The sequence below is a fragment of the Talpa europaea genome, assembly GCF_964194135.1.
Source record: "Talpa europaea genome assembly, chromosome: X".
NCBI lineage: Eukaryota > Metazoa > Chordata > Mammalia > Eulipotyphla > Talpidae > Talpa > Talpa europaea.
In genome coordinates this window covers 10,694,727-10,713,435 of record NC_140081.1, presented here as the reverse complement: position 1 = coordinate 10,713,435, position 18,709 = coordinate 10,694,727, and the positions used below count along the sequence as shown (strand labels likewise).

Here is an 18,709-nt window from a genome sequence, read left to right as displayed (position 1 = left end):
CAGAAGGACAGTAAGAATTAACTGGGGGAAGAGGTAGGAAAGAACATATTAAGAGGAAAGGCCAGTGGTGGACAACAGTATTCAAAGACCAGAGTGGTTAGTGCTAGGAGTAAGGTTTAGCTCAGACAAAAGCCAAATGCTCAAAGGCTTATGGGCCATGTGAAGGACTTTGATTGTTACCCTAAAGAAAGTGAGGAACTATTAAATTTTTTAATGGTGGGGGTGAGAAGAGGATAGGATCACATGAGAATTATTCTCAAGAAGTTCATCCTAACTACAGGTTTATGGAGCAACAAAATAAGGTGGTATACTTATCATGACATTGACTAAAAAGATCTTATTTTGTCCCTTGAAATAACAAGAGTGAAAGAGGAAGCAGAGTACATTAATTTTACTGTTTCCTAAATCCAATCAGTAATTCTCAAACTTTTCCACTGATGTATCCATCACTGTTGAATGGAGTGTTACTCATAACCCTGGGAGGTCTGGGAAATGGTAAAAGTCCAGTTCAGCCTCTAGTCTCATCTTTATTTTTCAAACATTTATTTATTTATGCATACAAGAGCCGAGAGCCGTGGCGCAGGCCAGAGAGGTGCTGGTGGGGAGGGGGTGAGAGGATTCACCAGAGACAGAGTGGGGAAGGAGCACAACAGGCGGATCTACTGAAATACACTGTTGAGGGGAGCAGTGGGCAAGACAGGAGAGGTCGGCTGTGACTTAGGTGGGTCAGCTCCATGGCAGGGGATCGAACTCAGGTCAGTAGTGATGCTAGTGCTGAGACTTTACCCTTATGCCACCGGGGAGGCCCAGGGCTCATCTTTAAAAATCACCCCAATTTTACATTCGGCATTATCTTTTGTAAACAAGTTGAAAAAAGTAAAATCTAGGATCTAGCCAGTCCACCATTGAATATATTATCTGTTTAATATAAAAATAACATTTTAAGATATTTAGCAAAAATCAACTCTGGCTTCTTTTGACCACTTGGTTTCCACATACACAGAAAGGGACCAATTGGGGAGCACAGGCCAATGCTATGCATGTAAACTGGACTCCTTCACTGCATGGTCATGTATTGAAGACTACATTTGCTGTTCTCTAGCAAGACACAAAAGCATGACAATGTGGTAAAAAATATAAAGCTTTATGCCCCATTTCTTTTTTAAATTACCTATCCACCCTCCCTTCTTTAAATTAGTACAGATGATCCTCCCTCTATTATTCTTTACAGCAGCTAATGCTTCATCTTTTACAATAAAACATGTGTGTGAGGTGCTATAGAGAAAATCAGGTAGAAAGCTAAAAGTTATTAAGAACAAATTAAGTCCTAATCTGAGGTCACTCTGCTATAAATGAAAATAATTGATCAATGCTTTAAGAACAACATCAATATTTAAAAGCCTACCTTCATTCTTCATCTGAGAATTTGGATCGGTAAAATTCTAAATATCCAACAACATAATGTTAATGATGTAATTAATCTTCAAAATAAGCCATTTTAACATTATTTCCAAATTATTCCTAAGAAACAGATTTGAAACAGCTGTACCAATTCAATACACATTCTTTGTGGGCTTATTTTTGGCAGCCAAAGTTTTATAATGTGGTATTTATTTAAACTCAGGACATGATGAGAGTTTTATTGTCTTTGTGAAATGCAGATTTGTTCTTGTACTTTTGTGCCACCTACTCATGGCTCCTCCCTCACTTTTCCTCCACTGCCCACCTCTCCTTCAACCAGACAAACCTAGACACAACCTTTCTAGTTAATCACCCCATCGCAACTCTAGAACACATCCCTCTTAGAATATAACTGAATAAAATAGCTTGAACAATTGCTAAGTCCCCACCTTCTCTTTGGATTCCTTTCTGATTTTCTGAAATCACCATCTTCTCTTTCAATTGGTACTTGAATACATAATGCAAACTTTTAAAAAATTTACCAAATGTAGTAGTTGGTAACTTGGCATAGGCTTGATAATGTCACTGCCAATCCTTACAGAGACTAATTTCTCCAAAGCAGAGAATAATTTATTTAAAACAATCCATTAAAGTACCTTCCCTGAAGAAGTACTGAGTAAATAATATCTAAGGACCAGAATACAGCTACATAAATATACTCTTTTTCTTAATCTGTACTAAATCATGAGTTTTTCCTTAATCAGGCAAACATTAATGGCACTGTAAATAAAACAGTTCTTATGAACTGGATTGTAATACATGTCAAAAAGGTAAACTACTTCTTTGTATAAATTTATAAGCATTCCTGTTTCAAAAAATATCAAATCTGAAGTGATTGTTGATGGCTATCTAGTCATCCTGCAATTCAGAAGAAAAACTAATTTTTCAAAAGAAAGTGACAGGATCAATTTGGTCATTTAAGTTTAACATATTTTTATCTTACAGGGTATACTTTTAAGTTCTTGTCAGAAAATTTCTGATTCCTCTCAAGCGGTTTCACTCAAGATTTTGACATTTCCCTTCATCTAATAAATACAGATTTCAATCTCGGCTCTGGGTGCTGTGAGGGGTGGAAAATTATTAAAGAGCATAGTACCTGTAAAAACTTCTTTAACCGATCATATAGTTTCCTTTACAGTATTTAACTTTTATACAAAACAGACCTATGTCATCAACTACATTTTCCTTTTTTGTAGGGCTATATGCAAAATGTTGGTTTTAAATTTGCTTTTTATACCTAACATAATGTATTTCATTTTCTATCCTCAAGATGGCTGAGTCATCAAGAGAGAAATGAAAAGTCTGGGAATGCACCTTAAAGAAAATAAACAGGAAAGAGAACAGATAATTGGGAGATGGTTTGAGAAAAGGCTATCTTAAAAATTTTATTTATTTTAGGAATCATAATAATACAAGAGTAGATGGACTTAAGTCACAGAAACCAGAAGAGAAGTCCAGCAAAGCAAGGACTATAGGTTGGCTCTAAAACAATTATTTCATTTGATCCAGAAAGGGATTAAAGATCACCGGGAAAATGTCAAGGATGGAGCTGGTTCCAGAAAATAACTTTCTTAGTCATGTGGCTATTTTTAAAGAGTTTTAAAGTTGGGAAAGGTGTGAGAAAAAATCTTGAATTATTAGGCATGGCATGGACAAGGAAAAGTAATAATCAAAGTAATAATAGGGCCCCTAATGTATGCAGAGGTTTTTGCTGTATTTCTGTAGGCTAAAAAGTAGATTCAAACAATTGCCGATTATGAAGTATTTGCAGTCCTTGTACGTGAACAGATAGAAGCTAAAAATAATGTATTTTGGAATAAGAGAATGAGCCAAAATTAGAAATAGTTACTGACCTACTTTTCTACCTATACCTTATTCCAATAACGATAACTGCTTTGCTTTTATTTACTGTAAAAAGGTTTAGGTTTTAAAATGTTTCCAAAATTACAAAAGGATTTAATGAAATTTCCAACTGGAAAAGACAATAAATGAGTACTTGATTTTCCCAAGCAATATTTTTCTAAAATTAATTTTTCTAAAATTAATTTTGAAGATCTTATATAAGAAATTTCCAAATAGCCTCAAGTACTATCAGGATGATCTGGGCTATAACTGCTTACTTCACTGACTCATGAGGAGTTCATATATTTACTGGAACTGACTGACATTGTGTGAAATCGAATTTTTATCATCGGGGGAAATTTATGAGTATTGGATTTTATAAACAGAGGAATTGGGGGTGAGCAAAAAACTCCAAGTGTTTCTTTATCCCTTCACAAATACTTAATATCTAAATTTTATTTGTATGTCTCTCAAATACATTTTAATAAAAGTAACATCAAAATGAATGACAATGTAAAAATGGTCCTTCATCAACAATCCTGCATATATGCCAAAACTTAATAATCTTTCCAGCCTGCTTTTTTACCCCCCTTCATATCCTTCTCTGCTGAGTTTCTACGCCTTCTATAAATTGTCTGGAAGCCTAAATCTCTGGCCATGCTGTTCTTACATGCTTAATGATTGCTTTTCTTTTGGGTGGAGAGAAAAAGACCCTAGAAAGAGCATAAAGCATGTACCTTACCAAATACAGTTGTAGCTATTTGTGACAGTGACTAGCTGAAAGAACATGCTATGCTTTAAATGTTAAGGATGATGAAATTGTCACATTAGAAGGATGCTTTGAAGAACCCCCACATTGTTGCAGTTCTAAAGTCCTGTTCATTTGTTGGTATTGCCTGTAAGATACTACATATATTATACAACACTAAGCGAGGTTTAGCCATTCCAAAGCTGCAGCTTAAATTAGTTGACTTTTAAACATTACTGCATCTGAGGAAAGGGTGAAAAGTATTTTTTAAATGTGTTCTGTAAAGCTTATTTGGGGGAAAGGGAAGGGAAGTAAAAATTAAATAGTAAAAATTAAAAGTTGAGGAAATGTTCATTTAATCCAACCATTGTTTAAAATCTTATTTTCTAATAATCACAAATTAAATTTATATAAAGATTATGGAAATTTCAGCAGTAAGCACAATGAGATGTGAAATACACAGAAAATGACATCAGACTCTTCCAGTCTGCTACAGACAAAGATACACAAATTCGATCTTGGCTACCTCATTAATATTTTCAATTAGTCCTAAAATGAGTCACCAACAGGTACGAAAATAAGTTACTCAATTTAAATACATCACAGCTAACTCTGTTATTAGCCCAACTTCAAAGAGGCTGCATTTTAGACTGGAGTCATTTTTTAAAGGACTAGTGTATTGGAAAACTAGTAATGTGTTAGAATATGTGCATCATGTGTTCTTCTTGCTTCAGTGGGCCAAACCTGTCCAGAGGGGAAACTGCAGGAATATAAGTAAGTGGGAGGGTGGGAGGTGAAGAAGATGGAGTATGGAGCTCTCACCGCAAGCGTCACGGGAATTTGTGAAAGGTATTCACTGAAGGTAATCAGACTCCCATGAAGTCAGAATAGCTTTTCTTTGAGTATTTCAGTAAGAGACTCCAGCTAAAGTAACCTTTTAGGTAAATTCAAAGAAAGGATTTTAATTAAACATTCTTGCTTCTTGCATAGACCCTGGCCCTTTCTTTCTTCCATGACTGACACACAGAAGACATACCTTTGTATATGACAATCCATGGAGGTGGGGTGGGGGGTAGTTGTGGGAGGAATGGCTGATGGGAATTTAGGAAAGGGGAATTTCAATAGCAAATATGAAAAAAACAGAAAAGGTAAGCACTGCAGGACTCTTAGTCATGGCACTCGGGGCCCCTTAGTACAATGCACTGCACATAAGGGGGTAGTCGATAAATAATGAATTGGATTTAATTCAGTTCACCCTCATTTGCACTGTGCTTTGCAGTTACAAATCATTTCCCCCATATTAGAAAAGAAAAACGAAGTAAAGGAGAAAAGAAGAGGTAAGTAAGGGAATAAAAGGGAAGCATATAGATAAAGGAGAACCCACAAGAATAAGCAAGAGGCAGGAAATGTCTGTGAAGAAAGGAGATAAAATGAGTTTCTCCCTGTCATTCTCAATCACTTCCAATCGACCTCCCCCCCTTCGTTCTAGAGTGCTGTCCAGAGGTTAGAACGTCTGCCTGCTAAGCAAGCCCCTAAGGGGCTTCCTCATCTTCAGAAAGGGCATTTTCACAAAACGATAAGCCTTTGGTCCCTGACTAATCTACTTAGAGTTCGTGCTTACGAAAAACCCCGAACAAACCTCTAACATCTCCCAAGTGTGGTCAGGAATGCTTTTATTCTATCCATTCATCCCCTGTTAGCAATCCCAAAATCTTAGGAATCTTAGGGGATGGGGAAGCTGTGATCTTGAGGAAGGGGGCCCTCTACAGGCCCCTTAACTCAGACAACAGAGGGAGATAGTGAGACAGGAAAGCCCAGGAGAGTAAAGAAAAAGCCCAGGTTTGCGACTAGGAGGGCGAGTGTCCATAACTATGATTATTAGAAATTGCCAGGGGGGAAAAAGGGGGTGAGCGTTCAAGATGGAAGAAACGAGGGGGTACCTGAATGCGCATCACCTTACACCTGGCGTCGAGCTCCTATTAAAAAGCTGTGCTGTCCAAAACCGCCTAGAAGAGGCGGCGGCAAAGGATGTGTGTGTGTGTGGGGGGTGTGTGTGTGTGGGGGGGGATGCGCAGGAGGAGCCCACTGACAGCAGTGCGGACGCTGTCCCAGGGGAAGCATGTTTGTCTCTTCCCCAAAGTAGAGCGCCCCTCAAGCATCGCCAGCCAAATCTGGGGGGAGAAAGGAAGCTCCCCAGATCCAAACCTGGGCCGTCGCGTTCTGACCCCATTATGTGGGCTTAAAAGTTGCCGGGAGAGTTGCCGCCGTAGAAGGAAGGCACCTGGCAAGGGCGGCCGCCGAGGGGGCGTCAGATTTCCTAGGAACAAAGGGGTCGGGGAAGGGGCGACCAGCAGAGTAGGTCTCTGGGGGCTCCTCCTTGAGGGCAGACAAGGTTCCCCACGTCCTTCCGGCCAGGAGGCGCCGAGGGAAGTGGGGAACCGGCCCGGAGGCGCGGGGATTCCGCCGCCGGGCTCCCATTCTCGGGTCCGGTGGCGTCTGCGGCCCCCGCGCTTTCCGCGCCTCTCCGGCTGGGGAGCCACCGGCGAAAGACAATAGGACACCGGACTCCGAGCCCCCGCCAGCCCTCGAGGACCCCCGGCACCCCACGATCGGTGGGCGGAAGCCCCGAGGGCGGGCTCGGCCGCGGCGGGCGCCCCTTCCTTCCCGCGCGCCCGCACCCCTCGCCCAGGGCCGCCGCGCCCTCCGCACCGCGGGCATTACCTTTCATCCAGTCCACTACTTGACTCGGAGACCATTTGCTCACCGGTTCCATGATGAGAGCCATGGGCACGGGTGGGCTCCGCGCGGGGCGGAGAGCTCAGACACAAAACGAAGTCAGCAGCCCGAGGCGCCCGCAGGTGGGGTCCCTCGCCGGCCTGCGCCTCGCTGGGCGGGAGGTGCGGAGCGGGCGGCTTTTGTGTGTCGGGGCTCGCGTCTGCAACGTCTCTCGGCAGACCGCGGGCGGCCGCGCGGGGAGCGGCGACGGGGAGGGCGACGCGCCGGGACGCGGCCGGGCGCCGGCTCAGCTCGCTCGCCGCTTCGCTCGGGGTCTCCGCGCTCCGGGGCTTCAGTTCATGGTTGGCGGGGCCGAGGGTCGCGGCGCCGAGCGCAGGAGCCGCCGCCGCCCGCTCGCCGCCAACTTGCCCGCTCGCCTCGCGCGCGGGACTGAAGCCCCCGGCACGAGCAGCCACCGGCGGAAATGACGAGGGGCCGCCTGGCACCTAAAATATCTCTCCGCAGCCCTCGGGTGCGGGGCGCGCGCGCCACGAGCCCCCCGCCCGCTCGCCGCCGTGCGGTCCCGCCCCCAGGGCCGACGGTCGGCGCGCCTGGCGCGTGCGCGTGCGCGCCCCTGCACGCGGCCCGAGCCCGGGGCGCGCTGTCAGTCAGGCAGGTGCGGGCGGCCGGCCGCCTCGCCTTCCCGCCACGCCGGCCGACCCGGCCCAGAGGTGCGCGGGGCGCAGCCCGCGGGGGGCCGTCCTTCAAGTGCCGGCGGCGGGAGCTGGGCTCCGAGGGGCCTCTGAGGGGACGCGGCGGCGACGGCGGGACGGGCCGCCCACCAGTTGAGCGCTGACGGCTGAGGAGGTACCTGCGTCCCCGCTGCCGAGGGGAGGGGGACCCCGCTGAGCGCGGGGGGTGACGGCGGGAGCCCGGGCTTTCCTTGCTCCCGCCCTCCCCGCCGCTGAGTGGGCTCCCGAGGTGATTCCCGAGCCCCGCGCACGCCCGCGGAGACGGAGGCGTGGACCGTGCGGACGCGGAGCGGGCCCCGCCAGCCAGCCGCGCCGCGATGACGAGGCAGGAGGGCCGCTGCTGGCGGCCGCCCCGGGCTGCTCCGGGCCCGGGAGTCCGGCGCGGAACCCGGCACCTACGGGCGCCCACGCTGGTCGTGCCCCCGAGACAGGTTCGGCCCCCACGTGCCCTCGGAGGACCCGGTGTGGGGTTTACATGAAGTCCTCGACACCGAGAGCGCCCGGGACCTATTTTAGAGGATGTCCTTGTGTTTCCTGACATTCTTATGTAAGACTTGACGGGTGACACTGGGGTTTAAAACGAATGACACGTTGTCAAGCACGTGACCCTTCAGAACTTAAGTTCTTCAAAAATCTTAACCCAGGCTCCTCTGCCACCCTTAGTGAAAGACGGCTTGCCTGAGGAGGCTTCACTTTAAGGGACAGATAATTAATCCTCGAAAGTATAAATGCAAGCTCTCTACCACCATTAGACAGATTTTTCTCTTCATCGTTCTTGAGTAACTCCGCTGACGAAGAGAAACTCACGTTACGTCTATGACCATTTCGGTGATGGCGATAGGTTTTGCCCAGGTCCCCACGGTAGCCCATTTTCATTGGTTCGATTTTGTAAGATGCGGAACTGCCACTTTTCTCAACTGACATGAGTTGACATACACACAAAGAGCTGAAACCATAGTAATTAAAATATTTTGATGTTTTCAGGCTCATTAACGTGAAAAGCAAGTGACATGTAAGTTGGCTTGTATGTAGGAGTGTTGATTTTTCTCGTAATCCAAACTTTAAAAGGATATGGTAGGGTTTGGAGGGAAACTGACATGATCTCAACAAGTCTACCCTCCAGGGATACAGGCATAGCACCTTTCATAATTCAGATCATGGTTATCATCTACAATTTTTTCTTGGCTAACCAGTTGTGAGAGGTATTGTGTTTTGGAATGCTTACATTCCAGTTGAGCCTCAGAACATTACATCAATATTGCTAGAAAAGATCGCTGCCAGCATCAATAATGCAGAGTAGCTTTATATTAAAAAATATAATGGAATAGATAAGTCCTGATCATTGGAGGTTAAAGTCACAGGGAAATGTTAAAAGCAATTTTTTTGTTTAAAACAATACTGCTATTAATTTACTGAGCACTATGCTAAGTACATACATTTCATCCTCAAAACAGTTCTATCAGCCACATTTTACAGGATGAGACAGCCTTGGCTATCATATTTACTTCCTATCCCCCGAGCCTATTACAAATTGTTCAATAAATAGTAAATGTTGAATAGATTAATAAGTAAGCCTTAAAGATGTTAGGTAATTTGAGGTCATAATGCATGATTCATATTTGTAATACCAAGTTAAGGTGATTTCAGAAGATGAGCATTTAAAACTAGTGAAAAGGTTTGTGTTCGTGTCACAAAATGAACAGTAGGAAAGGGAAGGTCCATTGAGTGTTAACTGAATATGTCTCATCAGAAAGTTAACTAGAAAGGAATCTGAGAGTCATGATGCCTATACCTGACCAGTACTTAACCACCAGCTGTGAGAATGCAGAAAGTGACCAGATTTGGCTGAAATATCAAACAGCATATAGAGACTGGGCTGGCATGACAAGCAACCAGACTACACATCATATTGCAAGGCAGTTCAAAGTGAGATAGTGATTGCATACTGAGTGGAATATCAATCAAAACCAGGAAGCAGTCTTTGAATTTTAATAAAAGATAAGTATTTCATGAAAAGCCCACTGCCAAAGACGGAAAAAAAAAAAATCCCAGAGAAAGAGGATTTTGAGGAAGACCCTACATCAGAATTACGTTGCACATTTTCTCTTATTTATGTTACAGTGAGGAATTTACTAAGTCTAATCACTTGAGATAACTAAAAAAAAAATTCTAAGAGCTAAGAATGATTGAACCCAAGTGTGGGTGTAGAGTTAGGCCAATAGAGTTCACCAAAACTTTTGATATTTGTCCTAAATCTCCTCCCTGAGGTTCCCCTTACAAAACGTTAAAATTATTTTTAATTGCCTCGGATTTTGACAATGTAAGAAGCATAATTTTTTCCACTTAATTTGTTCAGAATGTAACGGGTTTTTCATTAATATATGTTTGACTCAGCTCGGCTAAATTTTTCCTGCAATTTTCTTTCCATAACTTTTCAAATAGATTGGCTTTTACATTTTATGCCAGTTATTCAAAATGTTAATGTCTTGCTCCACTTTTACAAAAATAGTATAATGTGATTTTGTACAAACCAGTGACTTAATTTTACCTTCTCTTATAATGTATAATACAATCTAAAAGATTAGGGGGTAACATGTTATCATAAAATATCAAAACATAATGAACTAGGGCCTCCCCTGGTGGCATAGGGGTTAAAGACGGCGCTATCAAGCTGTCACCAGCCCCTGCAGCACAAGTTCTGTTTCCCTCTGGCCAGGGAGCAACCCACATGGCGCAGCAAACCTCTCCTGACTCGCCTGCTGCTCCCCTCAGCAGTGTGTTTCAGTAGATCTGCATGTTCTGCTCCCCACTCTCTGGTGAATCCTCTCACCCCCGCACCTCTGGCCTGTACCCCAGTTCTTGTATGCATAAATAAATAAATCATTAAAAAAAAAACATAATGCACTAAATGATATGGTGTCATGCATCAACAGTCTATAAAGGCCAAACTGATTATTTGGAAGCAGCCCTGGACTCTTTGGAAGCAGGCTGAGGAAAAACATTAAATTAAATTAATTGGAGATATAAACCTTGTGAGATGTTTTGAGCCATATCAAAATTGGTAACTATTATTTGTTATTTTATTGATTTACAAAGCTATAAACTTTGAGATTACATCTTCACTTCTATGTGTGTATAAGCCTCACCTCACTCGCCATCAAAGTTCTAGTGCCCTTCCCACTATTAATTGGCATTCTCTGCCTTTCCTCTCATCTCCCCTCTCTCTCTGGTAACCACTATATTTTTCAGAGTCTAAGAATTGTTTTGTTGTGATTTATTAATTCATTTGCTTTGGTTATTTATATTCCACATATGACAGAAATCATTCAATAACTATCATTTTCTGACTCATTTCTATTAGCATAATCACCTCAAGTTCCATTCATGTTGTCTTAGAAGGCATGATTTCATCTTTTTTATTACTTGAATAGTATTCCATTGGGTACATGTACCTCAACTTTTTTATCCAGTCATCCATTGATGGGCATTTAGGTTGTTTCCATGCCTTTGGCTATAGTGAATAATGCTACTATGAACATAGGGGTACATAAATCTTTTCAAATTAATGTTTTCTTGTTCTTTGATTAAGTACCTAGGAAAAGTATTGCTGGGTCATACAGTTTTTCGACTTATAAATATTTTTTTTAAAGATTTATTTATTTATACATACAAGAACTGGGGCACAGGCCGGAGTTTTGAGGGGTGAGAGTATTCACCAGAGACAGAGTGGGAAAAAGAACAGGCAGACTGACTGAAATACACTGCTGAGGGGAGCAGCAGGCAAGTCAGGAGAGGTCTGCCGCGCCATGTGGGTCACCGCCCTGGCCGGGGATCGAACTTGTACTGTAGTGGCTGTGCAAGGTTGCGTCTTAACCCTTGTGCCACCAGGGACGTCCTTGACTTTTAAATTTTTAAGGACTCTCCCATACCGTTTTCCATAGGGCCTGCACTAGTTTACATTCCTACCAACAGTGAACCAGAGTCCCTTTTTCATAGCTCCCTGGGCAATACATTATTTTCAGTCTTTCATATCAGCTATTTGCCTTTGTGTGAGGTGATAACTCATTGTGGTTTTGATTTGCATTTCCCTAGTAAGTGAAGCTGAGCATTTTTTAAATATGGCTATTAGCCATCTGCGTGTCGTCTTTGGAGAAGCGTCTGTTCATATCCTCTGCCCATTTTTGATTGGATTATTTTCTTTGAAGTTGAGTTATATGACTCCTTTATCTATTTTGGATAGTAAATCCTTTCAGATAGATATATGATGTACAAATAGCTTCTCTGTCCATATGTTTTCTTTTTCTTTTTGTGGTGATTCCTTTTGCTATACAAAAGCATTTTAGATAAGTCCCATTTATTTAAGATAAATCACGTTAGCAAAACTGAGAATTTCTGTATCAACCTCACCTTTTCTGAATATGGAGAATTCAAAACTCTGCAAAGGAGTGGAACTCCACAAAGGAACTGGAAAAGGAAAATCTGACTTTCCATTGCAAAGCTTTGTCAGTAGAGGAATGGAGCGTTGTAGTGAAAGTACATCAACTACAATAAGAACCTCTGCAGAGAGGACTAAATGAAAAAGAAGTGTGAAAGAGGACAAAACTTCTTGTAAACCAAAGATAGCACAAGACAATGACAAAGTAAAATTTCAGAAGAAACTGAATCCAACATTGTCCTCCAAAATGATCAACCTGCTTCACTGGGAGATTGTGGGGGCCTGGTACAGTGAACTAAAGCTCAGCCCCAAAGGAAACAAATTAGAAGTTTGTAAGAGAATCTGGGAGTATGCATATCTGAATCAAAAGGACATTCCTGACACAGCAAAGGAGCCAGAATCCTAAAACAAGCTCTGGAAAGTTTTGAGGGAACTACTTCTCCCTGGAGAGGGCCCATGTCCTCGAAGAATCTACTGCTCTTGAGGGAATTGATAAATTGATAGCGACAACTTCTGCCTGGATGCTGTTTGCCTCCTGAACCAGAATTGCAGCCATGGCCAGAAAGAGGAAGGAAGTAGAAGTACAGTCACCACAAGAGTTAAATGGTGTCAGGTGGCATGTAGCCCATGGAAGAAGTCTGTCTCCAGACAGAGAGGGTTGATTTTGTCTGCAGTTTCATGCTGGAGAAGCCTAGGTACCTGAAAACAAGGGCAGAGTGTGCTCTTCTCCTGTTTCCTGCCTGCAATCATCCACCCCCATACCTGGAAGACAACATGTTGTGCCCCAAATGCCAAATGAGTCCAGAGGAATAGGGTTTTGATGAAAAGACTCCAATGAGATTGCAATACTAGGAAATCAGTTTCACCTATGATTATTATGATAAAAAGATGACTACAATCAACTCCATGGTGTAACTGACAGCTGACTCCAGGCCTCTCTATACGCATCATGCTTTCTGCATTCTAAGTTTAATGATATCAAGCTGTTAAGTATTTTAAACCAAAGTGAAAGCTGTTATTGTCTCTACACTCCTCAAAACATATTCTTATGCATATAAAATATCCTTTTTCATTTTTCTTAATAACCTGAGACTTACGGTATGTGTCTGGGATAACATTGTAAGGCACTTTGTCATTATTTCCATTTGTGGCTCTTCTGTATATTTCTACTGCTTAAAAATGTTTAAGATTGCTTCCGAATCATAAATGCATCCTATATTGCATTTAAAATATATACATAGAAATTCATAATCTGTTGTATTTTAGACCATTTCATTGTGTGAAAATTATGTTCTTAGTGGGATTAAACCAAAAGCATGACTTTCTCTTGTATGATTCGTTTTTTAACCACTTTGAGATAATGACATGAAAACTGTACATAAATTGTATTCTGATTAAAATAATCACTTTAAATGATGTTTTTTTAATTTCTAATTAATTTCAATTTTTATTTATTTATTTATTTATACAAGCACTGGATACAGTCAGAAGCGCGGGAGGGTGAGAGCCAGAGCAGGGAACAGAACAGGCAGACTGATGAAATACACTGCTGAGGGGAGCAGCGGGAGCTGCAGGAAAGGTCGGAGCTGCAGGAAAGGTCTGTCACGCCATGTGGGACCCTCGCCAGTGGCCGGGGATCGAACCGGCGCTGCAGAGGTTGTGGGCAGCTTGGCAGCCCAGCGCTCAACCACTGCACCACCAGGGGAGGCCCTTTAAATGATGTTTTAATCCAATAGTTATAGTTTTGTCTTTTTTATTCTTCTCCCTCTTGATTTAAATTTAAAAAATGAAATCTCATTCATAGCCAGAGTGATCTCAGTTAAGATTTAATAGTATATGTAATGAGTCTAAGTAGCTCCAAATATGGAATTTACAAAGGTCCTCTGATTAGAATCTCTGTGATCAATGGGTCTGATTCAGGGATTGGGTTAGAGAGGGAGGGCGATGTCCACTGGAAGAAGCTTCAAGCCTTTGTCTCTTTGCGGGGAAAGAGTAGTAAATAATATGAATGTTCCTTCTGGAGTAGCAAACAAAAATCCCTTGTCTTGACATTTTCCAACCGAGGTTGTCTTATAGAGGCCTTAAATCTTTACTTACCATTTCTTCTATTAAGAAGCTTCCTCTGCATCATACTTTGGACTTGACATGGAAGATATTTTAATGATTTTAGTTAGTTAGCATTTGGACAATATCTTGCAGAGCCCTTTCTGATGATTTTCCCAGTTTGCTTAGATTATATTTTTGCCATAACTGTCCTTAATTTTTAGATTTCTTGCCTTTTTAATAAGTAATATTTTATCACAAATTATTTTTCTTTTATATAGTTTTCAAATGATAAGTGAGACATGATAACATAGAATAGTTATGAGGGTAATCCATGTCCTAAAATAAAGAATAAGACCCTTTTTTCCCCACGTAGTTTTGCTATATATGTCCTGTAATTTCAAAAACAGATGTTTGATGTTGGCACGAGCTGTATGCTTTGATCAGAAAAATGAACTAGACAATATAAGAATAGTAGTGATAAAACAAAATGCAAGTTATTCTAAAGAACAGTAATATAAAACTTGATGCAGATAAACCTCAGCAAAATATCTGGAGCATTGTTTTTATTTTCTTGCAGTATAATCCAACTAACAACTATGAATAAAAAGCCACAGCCTCTTATATAACCAATCACCAGCTAGTAATCTATCTATGCCTTCAATAGTCAGAGAAGCAAGTAGAAAGAGACCTTTAACTATAAATGGGCCTTCAGTATGCTGCTCTGGGCCAGACTTCCCTTTAGATAACCTGGAAGAAGCACCTAAAGATTATAATTAAATGAGTAGAATCTCCTTGCTGTTTTACCTCTAAGGTAAACTGTATTAAATCAAGCCATGTCCTTCCCAGACCAAAAGTCACAGCAATAATTTCTGGGTGAAAAGAAATTGACTCGAGTTGAGATTACTGCAATTTTTTTTTAGGGCTCTTTCCAGGTGTTCCCTGAATTAATCACAGTCTAATAAAAAAAAATCCCAGAATCTACCAAGATTAGGAAACTTCATTTTCTTCACATACTAAGCCCTGGTCCCTCAGAGAAGTTTCTAATGCATTTGCCAGCCATTAATTGCTGGGAACCATGCTACTCATGTCGTCTGACAAGGGTCCGGGCATGGGGCAGATTCCTGAGACCCTCAGCAGGATGATGTCCGCACCCTGATAAGTGTTTGCGTCTCCTCACTCATTTTCTACAATTGCGCCGATGCCGTCCCATCCTTCAGGAACCCCTGACACCCAGGCTATTGCGGCTGGTTTGCGGCAATTGATGAAGAACACATAAACCTGTTACTTGACAAACATTTTTTGAACACTACCAGTGTACTGGCCCAACTTGTATTTCTTGATCAGAAAAAATATAGGTTGATTTTGTGGATGCAAAGATGACCAAGATGCTCATAGACTGGTAGAGGAAACAGAGACATTCACAGTTAATTTGATAGGCTAAAGTGATAAATACAATGATAGATGTGCCAAGCACTATGCACAGAGGATCACCTAACAGCTGGGGCTAACACTACATGGAGGGGATAATGCCTGTTCTAGGTCTTAAAGGATGACAGTCAAGTGGTAATGCAGAAAAGGGTTTATAGGCAGGACGGTGTGAGCAAAATTTTAGAGTACTATGTAGACATACCTAGAGGCTAGAGTTCAAAAGCAAAGCAAAAATATTGCCCATTGAGGAAGCTCACAGAAAAAGGGAAGATAAGTAAATTATAAAAAGAACAAAGAGAATAAAATGTTGGGGTAGCCCGATGAAAAAAAAGAATTTCCAGTAGGAAGGAGTGGAAAATTGTGTGAAGTGCAAAAATGATGTTCCACTAAGTACCAAGAAGAAAAATTGGTGATAATATCACTTTGGATATCCTTCATAGCTATATTAAGTTCTGAGAACTAAATATCAGAACGGAGTGGCTTGGTCTATGGGGCATTTACTTTTTTACAAGTCAATTTTCCTTGTATCCATCCTATAGCCCACCTATGTTTATATCTTATTCAAATGGGTGGTAACTATACTCCAGTTTAACACCACCACTTACATTACTCTTTTTTTTTAAGTTTTATTTTTTTTTTTATGCATGCACAGCTAGGGTACTGGCCAGAGGTGCGGGTGTGTATATGTGTGTGTGTGAGAGAGAGAGAGAAAGAATTCACCAAAGACAGTAGGGAACAGAACAGGCAGACTCAGTGAAATACACTGCTGAGGGGAGCAGCGGGCCAGACAGAGAGGTCTGCTGTGCCATGTGGGTTGCTCCCTGACTGACTGGGATCTAACTTGTGCTGCAGAGGCTGCGGATTGCTTCATAGTGCTGTGCTTAACCCCTTGCGCCACCAGGGAGACCCACTTACATTACTCTTTTCAGATTCTGATGATGACCCCTGCTTTATCTGATTGTACTTTCATCACTAACAGAACGATACCTTTTAAACTAGTCTGACTTTGAATCCTTCCCACTTCATCAGATCATAGGAGATCTGGTCATCTTGCTTATCATCTTGCACATCTCCACTTAGGCCATGTAGGCAAAGCTCAACTACAGTCTGACATATGTCTTGGCATAATGACTTGTGATCTTCCCTGGAATGTGGCAAGACAGTCTTGTGAGGTGCTATACCAGGTCTATTTCTCAACTGCCCTGATTCCAGTGAGACATGGGAAATTTCTGCCTCACCCAAGGTTCTGGTATTGCTTCAGACTAAAGAACTGTTAAACTGTAATTAGAGTTCTTCAATGACAAAGCACCCATCATTAATATGATCTATCATCTGACCCCTCTGGTTTGGTATCAACCTGTGGAACCAGGGACATTAGGAGTTGACACCATGTTGATCTTGTGATGCTCTCTGTATATATAATAAACTTTCTCCTCATCAATCAAAAAAGATGATCTTGGGCTTCCCTGGTGACGCAAGGGGTTAAGACTTAACCTATGAAGCTATCTGCAGCCACAGCAGCACTAGTTCGATCCCCGGCATGCCAGAGAGCTACCCAAATGGCGCAGCAGACCTCTCCTGACTCGCCCACTGCTCCCCTCAGCAGTGTACGTCAGTCAATCTGCCTATTCTGTTCCCCACTCTGTCTCTGGTGAATCCCCTCACGCCCCCTCACTTCTGGCCTGTACCCCAGTTTTTGTATGTATAAATAAATAAATTTTAAAAAAAACAAAAAAACAAAAAAGGTAAACTCGTGCCATTCGCAGCAACATGGGTGGAGCTAGAAGGAATGATGCTCAGTGAAATAAGTCAGAAGGAAAAAGAAAAATATCGGATGGTTTCACTTATAGGAGGAATATAGGGGAACCAAATAAGACATCAGTGTAAAAACAAACAATAACAATACAAAACACAACAAAACAAAAACAGACAATTATAAACCAGAGACTACTGCAGGGGAGGAGGAGGGAGAGTGATCAGAGAGAGGGAGGGAGGAGCACAGGGGACTGTGATGATGGTGCACAGATGCATTGGTGAAGGAAACACTATGGGGACTACACCTGAGGGGGTGGGGGGAAGCAAATATTGTTTAAAAATGAACAATGATGTAAAAAATAAATAATTAAAAAATAAACTTTCTAAATCCATTTGCAGTTGTTTTTGCTCTACTAGCTGAATCTATGGAAGTGTGATAAGCCAACCTAGCTGCTGCCACCATGCTGCTTCTAGTTACTGCTTGACCACTTAGCACAGATATGATCTACAAGTCTGTAAATTCTCCCAAAATGAGTGAGCTCTGCTGAACGTCTGCCTGGTTAAACTAGGGCAATCTACTACATCCTGGCCAAGTAAATCAATAGCAGCAGCAGTAGGAGCTCTTTCAAATTTAAAAAGACTGCATTTTCCCTAATCATTTGAGCTCCATAAGATAGCCCTATAATTAATAAGAACCCTGTATTAATGTTTCAGGATAAGAAACAAAACAGGGCCTCCCCCGTGGCACAGCAGGTTGAGCGCAGTGCTGTGAAGCTGTCTGCAGCCTCTGCAGCGCGGGTTCAATTCCTGGCCAGCCAGGGAGATACCCACATGGTGCAGCAGACCTCTCCTGCCTTGCCCGCTGCTCCCCTCAGCAGTGTCTTCGGTCCATCTGCCTGTTCTGTTCCCCACTCTGTCTCTGGTGAATCCTCTTACCCTCTCGTGCCTCTTGCTTAAACTCCAGCTTTTGTTTAAATAAATAAATCTTTTAAAAAAAGAAAAGAAAACAAAGATCCTGATCTAGGACCTTTTTTTTTCTGATTTTTAATATTATTTATTTGCAGAACACCTGGATTCTTTCATATTTGATATATCTCTTTTCATCTGCATGTTTAGCAGTTTTACTTGGTAGTACAAGTGTGAACTGGTAAAATTGCTGCTAGATAAGTTCATAAGTTTATAAGTTAACTAGTATTAACTGTTTATAAGTTAACTAGTATTCTCTATAGATCAATTTTTTTTAAATGTAAAAAGTGCTTAGTTGGAGACAAATTGTTAAATACTTGGCCAATAACTGACAGACTACAAAGGAATGAAGAAGGGGAGTGGGAAAGTAAGATTGCTTTTTTTTCCCCCATAGATTTTGTCTGTTTTCTCAAATAGATCTTATTTACTTCTAGGAAAATTGTCAAATTAAGGATGCGAATACCAAGTGGAACAAATCAGTTATTCCCACTGACCAAGAACTATATCCAGAAAAGAGAGACATGTAAGTTTGTCACAGTTTTTGACATTTTCTTCATGTTG

At 41.9% G+C, this 18,709-nt stretch overlaps 1 protein-coding gene across 4 annotated transcripts in view; it reads right to left on the bottom strand.

Moving 5' to 3' along the window:
- Nucleotides 1-6,836, bottom strand: part of CNKSR2 (connector enhancer of kinase suppressor of Ras 2) — a gene marked incomplete at both ends in the record, with an annotated part of 238,038 nt that extends 231,202 nt beyond the window's left edge. For all 4 annotated transcript variants that reach the window (XM_084259165.1, XM_084259166.1, XM_084259167.1 and 1 more), the window contains one exon: nucleotides 6,773-6,836. In XM_084259165.1, the coding sequence (XP_084115291.1) occupies nucleotides 6,773-6,836 (64 nt within the window). The remainder of the gene's footprint in view (nucleotides 1-6,772) is intronic.
- Between the last annotated feature and the right edge of the window lie 11,873 nt (nucleotides 6,837-18,709).